A 5,547-nucleotide genomic window follows, 5' to 3' on the forward strand; every position below is an offset into this window, starting at 1 on the left:
TTTATCACTACTCATGCTCTACACCACGTGTACGGCAGACCCTGAATTCCCATAACTCGGGAAAAGGACCACGCCCAAGAAGTCCAGTTCACCAGATCTCATCTCAACCTTATCGGACGTACAACCTGGTTGCGGCTGTCACTAACGCTTGTGCTGGAGCGGCGATGCTTGCCACCCGCCGCGGGAATCCCACTGTTCATGCGAACCGCTCTCAAATTCGGATCAGTGGATAGCGGAGTCTTGCCCAGGCTTGGGTGATCTCCACGCCCAGGCCCTATGCAAAGCCACAGATTACGTGTCACAGGTATCAGAAAGATATACTGGTATACTCTATGACTACAGAGAACAGGAAAGCTAGCTCGCCGAGCATCAACGCCATGCGAAATGGATGACAATCTTCCAAAATGACGCAAGCTCGGGCTAGCATTGCTGCGACTACAAGTGTTCTCCTTTCACATTCTTGCATTAGGGTCGACGCCCCCTTCGATGGTCGCACCTGTGATTTTCCCAGCAACAAATTCCTCAGCCATCTCGCTCAAAGTCATCCACTCCACACCAGGATGCTTGTTGATGTGCTCAATGATTCTGCGCCAGGATCAGTACAAAACCTTCGAGACTAGCCTGCAACACGCTACTAACCGATCATGCATCATGATCACCTGTGGCTTGCCTGAGACCTGAGGATGTATCGACATGGGAAAGATGAATTCATCATACTCGCGATAGGCGAAGTCAAATTGCTCTTTCCAGAGTGTCTCAACCGTATGCGTATCGACATAGCCTTGAGCCCAGCCCATATCTGGAATTGGATTCAGAGGTGGCCAGTCGTCGAGATGCCAATTCGAAGGGATCAACAAGAACGTCAGCAGGCGTTCGACTAAGTTATACTCCAGATTCTTACCTCAACCACCTTCGATGGCTTCATCGTAGTCATTGGCATCATCCAGGAGCTCGCTGAATTGGCTACATTGGTCTCCACCCACGAAAATGCCGAGGTATCCGGCGCCCAGTAAGGCTGCACATCATGATGCATGAAAGAGTGATCATAAAGAATGCCAGCATCCTGGAGCTGTGGAATCAACTCTTTCGACGTCGCCCAAAGTGGAGCAGTGTAACCCTTTGGCTTCTTGCCTGTGAACTTCGTCACTGCATCAATGGAGCGCGTGAGGACGTCCAGCTGCTGTTGTGCATTGAGCTTGGCGATGTTTTCGTGCGTGTAACCATGCAACCCAATCTCATGGCCGGAGTCTCTCACTTTCGCCAGCTGCTTTGGAAAGCTCTCTAACGTGTGCGCTGGCGTGAACCAGGTGGCTTTGATGCCGTACTTGTCGAACATCTTGAGCAACCTATCCGTGCCTACTGTAGCCCCAAAGACTCCTCGAGAGACATTTGTCGGAGTTTGTGGCGATCCATCGCAGGTGTTAATCCAGTTTGCCTTTGAGCTCATCAGCATCGTAGAAGGCCTTCATCGGACGAGGCCAAAATCAGATTACATACGACGGCGTCCAGGTCGACTACGAAGCACCGGTGTCAATGCAGTCTCTATGACTCGTCAGAGGTAGGGAAGAACATACTGCCATAACCAACCAAAACTCTTTTCTTGCCCATCTTGTCTTTGATCTCAAGGTCGTGAATCACAGCTTTGTGATAGCCAAACAGCTAAAGACTCCCCTCAGTCGGCTAACCGCACGGCCAATATATATGGAGCTAAGTCATCGTGCTCCTCCCGCAATCTCTCCTGGCCTGCGCCATCAGCCGTCGCCCTCCACCGATGGCTTCACAACAAGAATGCATAAGAAAATTGATTTCTGCTCTGGTACTCTACGACCCATAGCTCAGCTTTGTACAGCCAATGCCTCATCAAGGTGCTATCAACTCCGTATGCATTGATGTCGAACATGTTCTCTGAAGTGCAGGGTACACCCTGGTTGGTCGGACGTAGGCGACGGACTTGGGCGGCGGGTCATGGCAGAAGAGGGGCTCTCTTGAGCTCACGTCAACCAATGGTGGGGACATTATTGATACAGTGGAGATAGATGTCTCGTGATTTTGATGAATAATGTAGGGCGCAAGAAGCACATGAAGGGATCCTATCATAGATTGGATTGAATTGGATTCAGGAAGGAAGCGCTTCACAACACACGTAGAGTCTAACAAAATGCTGAGAATTGAATGCTCAGGTAGCCCGCATGAGGTAATAAGGGAAACCAAGTCGACTGCGGGCGGAAAAGAATGTGCTGATATGTGGATTAAATACAGATAGGCCTGAAGCATGGCGCTGAAGCTCGAGAGGCAATCGGGAGATGCATAGCATTCTATGCCAAGCAATTCCGACAGACTGCTGGAAAAGAGTGGCAAGAAGTGCAGGAGATTGCGGCCAAGTTCGAACCTGTCATACAATCAAAATGGCCCTCGTTTCTGGTGGAGATGGGAGGTGTGTCGCAACGGCTTTGCACTTCTGGTAGACTCTGTGCCGGCTGACTGGTAAATAGGCATTGCGAAGGGTGCTCGAGTACCATTGGTCGATGTCATTGCGATCAATGTTCGAACTGAGATCACTTTCGGTCTGTGGAACCAAGCCAAAAGTACAAGCGATGGCTGCACCGCGCTGTCGTGGAAGACCAATGATGGGGCGTTCTTGGCTCAGAATTGGGACTGGATGGAAGAGCAGAAGCCGAATCTCGTGCTTTTGACGATTCGCCAGCATGGCAAGCCAACGATCAAGATGGTGACTGAGGCTGGCTTGATTGGGAAGATCGGGCTGAACTCAGCCGGGGTTGGCGTTTGTCTGAATGCCATCAGAATTCCTGGATTGGATGGGGAGAGAATACCTTGCCATCTAGGATTACGTCTGGCTTTGGAGAGTGAAAGCGCAGAGCAAGCAATTGACAAGCTCAAAGGATATGGTGTAGCTTCTGCCTGCCACTACTTGCTGGCCGACTCGGAGCAGAGCGTTGGACTAGAGTGGAGCTCGTCCGATGTGCAGGAGATCCATCCACGGTCCAATAAGATCTTCCACACCAATCACTACATGGTAGCTCACCCCGGAGTGGTAGATATCCCTTGGCTCGACGACTCCAGCGTCCGACTGGCGAAGATTGAGGAGCTGTCTAACGTGGCAGAAAGGCAAAGCCTTACTTCGATCTCCAAAATGCTCTCGGACGAGACCAGCTACCCAACGAGCATATGCCGAGCGCAGAAGGATGCATCGACATTCGCGACACTTTTCAGTATCGTCATGGATCTGAGTGCTCGGAAAGCTGTGGTCAAGGTGGGAAGGCCGATTGCACCAGAGGAAGTGATTGAGCTTGCCCTCTGATTAGCTATCTTATCCGATTTTGCTCGTGTCAGCGTTTGACGTCTTTGCGCATTGCTTCCTCTCGGGCGTTCTCGATGTTAGCCCCCCTGACTGAAATCGAGGCAGCCTTCGGAGAGCTGCCTGAGCACATCGCATTCACATGAGCTTTTGGCTGAAGACGTCTGCATCGAACTGAAACTCAGCTTGCCAATCGTATGGGACAGCCGAGCTTGGGTTGTTCTGTGTCGTGGAACCAGTGACGTCCGCAGTGGGGTTGATAGTCGGCCACAACTCAAACAAGTCTGCCATATCACCAATGCTCTCGGCTGGTTGTATGGATTCCAGCGGGCTGTGAGTGCCGCCAGGTGAGCATTCTGTTGCTTTTGCTGAAGGAATGCCATGTACTCATCATAGATCGGCGTCCACAAGCGCTCAATGTCGTCAAGGCAATGAGCTGCCGCTGGCCAGCGCTCGGCGATTGCCGAGAAGAAGCGCGAGAAGCAGGACAGGTATTCTCGAACCTCCGTCAAAGTGTACGAATCCGAGATTTCCTCTTTGCAGTCCTTCAGTGCCTGTAAAAAGACCATGGCTGAAGCGAAAGAGTGGTGGCACGGATGAAAGACATACTTGAGAAAGCCATAACCTCGATTGGCCTGAGTGAAGTAGCCTGTGGCCACTTTGACAGCGGCATCAAAGGCTTTCATAAGGTGCTCTCGTTTGCGTGCTTTCAGTCCAGGGCAAGGGCGATACATCAGCACTAATATCCATTCGTATGCAATGTCGGCATATAGCTCGATCTCGTCCCATTGTGGCTTCAGCGCTAGATCTTCATTGCAGGAGGCGGACTGATGTACTTCTTCTTTCCACCGGAGAATTTTGAGTTCAACATCGTCCATCCAGCAGTCCAGAGCGGGATCCGAGAGGCACGGCGCGTTCTGGTAAAGCATTTCCAGTATGGAAGCCTCAATGATTCGGAACCCCCAAGTTAGCCGAGAGACAAATCTAGTCTCCACTCCCGTTGATTCGATCCCAGCATGAGTAATAGCCTGGTCACTTTCCGGAGACGGAAAAGAGACGCTAATATCTGCAGCCATCAATCGAAGTGGTCGCTGAAGACCTGCGCATACAGCTATTTCCATCTCGTATGCGCACCAAAAGATTCTTCTACGTTGTGTCGTGTGAAATATGGGATACTGCGGAATTATCCTCTGCACGTATGTTCTGAACAGGAATTCGGCGATGTGGAGTGGTATGGAGCTGATACTGAGTTGCTTCGGTCGTGGGTTGAGGATGGTTCTTGGATGGGTTTCGTTCAGATCAGACGCATTGTATGTTGCTTTCGGAATGCTTTCGCTGCCGAGCGCTCCGTTTATCGAGTCTCGGATCGGTATTGTCTCCGCACATGCGGAATTCGATGTCATGAGTTGACCTTCAAGGAGTGCAATGTGATTTTCGAGAAATTTGGTGATACTTCGAGGTGCAGTCTCATTTGTTGCGACGTCCAGCGCAACACAGAAGACTCCTGCGTCCAAGCACATGGAACAGGAGCTACCTATCGGATCGCATTTGATCTTCCTTCTCCTGCATCGCGCACACGTGGCGTCCGCTTGAGATATTAGTAGAAGTTGTCGCGTACCTGACAAGAACCTTGCCTATATATTCACTTGATGTAAACTGTGATGTATTCAGAAGAGGGCTAATCTACAGGAAGCCCGAAAGATGAAGTGCGCAGTTTCAGCCTTAGGCATCATGCACGTGATACCACACATACCACACACTTCAAGTCACCCCCTTATCGCGTGCATATAGCCAAACAAGCAAAGCAAACAAAGGGGTATTAGGTATAGAAACAACTAGACCACTTTCAGGCCATTGTAACAAAGCAATCTAATAAACAAACAAACATATCGAGCTAGTATAATAAAACTATCCTTTTAGTACTTAGTAGTAGGCTAAGCGGCGCTCTTAATAGCGGCCTTGCAATCTACTAGGTTCAGTTGTTTAACAAAGCGGCCGTGCTTAATCTTGTTAAGCGGCTTAGTAAAGCTATCGGCTATTTAATTATATATACTAACCTATTAGACGATAATAGTACTATTAGCAATCTTCTCTCGAATATAGTAGATACGAGCATCTATATGCTTTATACGGCTATTAATAGTAGACTTAGTAATAGCGATAGCGGACTAATTGTCCTCGTAGAGCGTAACTAGAAGAATATAGCCCTTATAACTAATTTCCTCTAATAA

At 49.6% G+C, this 5,547-nt stretch overlaps 3 protein-coding genes across 3 annotated transcripts; 1 reads left to right on the top strand and 2 right to left on the bottom strand.

Annotated features, from left to right (window-relative positions):
- Positions 1–452: 452 nt before the first annotated feature.
- Positions 453–1,608, bottom strand: MYCFIDRAFT_130845 (uncharacterized protein; the record flags this gene model as incomplete). The annotated part of the gene is given in 5 exon segments (XM_007925565.1): positions 453–585; positions 640–887; positions 902–1,435; positions 1,498–1,514; positions 1,575–1,608. 5 exon segments carry the CDS (start codon positions 1,606–1,608, stop codon positions 453–455), a joined length of 966 nt encoding a protein of 321 aa, XP_007923756.1.
- Positions 1,609–2,074: 466 nt separating this feature from the next.
- On the top strand, positions 2,075–3,368 carry MYCFIDRAFT_88844 (uncharacterized protein). The gene is made up of 3 exons (XM_007925566.1): positions 2,075–2,194; positions 2,260–2,434; positions 2,493–3,368. The coding sequence occupies exons 1-3, from the start codon at positions 2,159–2,161 to the stop codon at positions 3,317–3,319; spliced, it is 1,038 nt and encodes a 345-aa protein (XP_007923757.1). The 5' UTR covers positions 2,075–2,158; the 3' UTR covers positions 3,320–3,368.
- Positions 3,369–3,678: 310 nt separating this feature from the next.
- On the bottom strand, positions 3,679–4,350 carry MYCFIDRAFT_121470 (uncharacterized protein; the record flags this gene model as incomplete). Its single annotated transcript, XM_007925567.1, has 1 exon — positions 3,679–4,350. A coding segment is annotated over one exon (672 nt), but the record flags the coding sequence as incomplete, so codon positions are not given.
- Positions 4,351–5,547: the final 1,197 nt, after the last annotated feature.

The sequence above is a fragment of the Pseudocercospora fijiensis genome, assembly GCF_000340215.1.
Source record: "Pseudocercospora fijiensis CIRAD86 unplaced genomic scaffold MYCFIscaffold_2, whole genome shotgun sequence".
NCBI lineage: Eukaryota > Fungi > Ascomycota > Dothideomycetes > Mycosphaerellales > Mycosphaerellaceae > Pseudocercospora > Pseudocercospora fijiensis.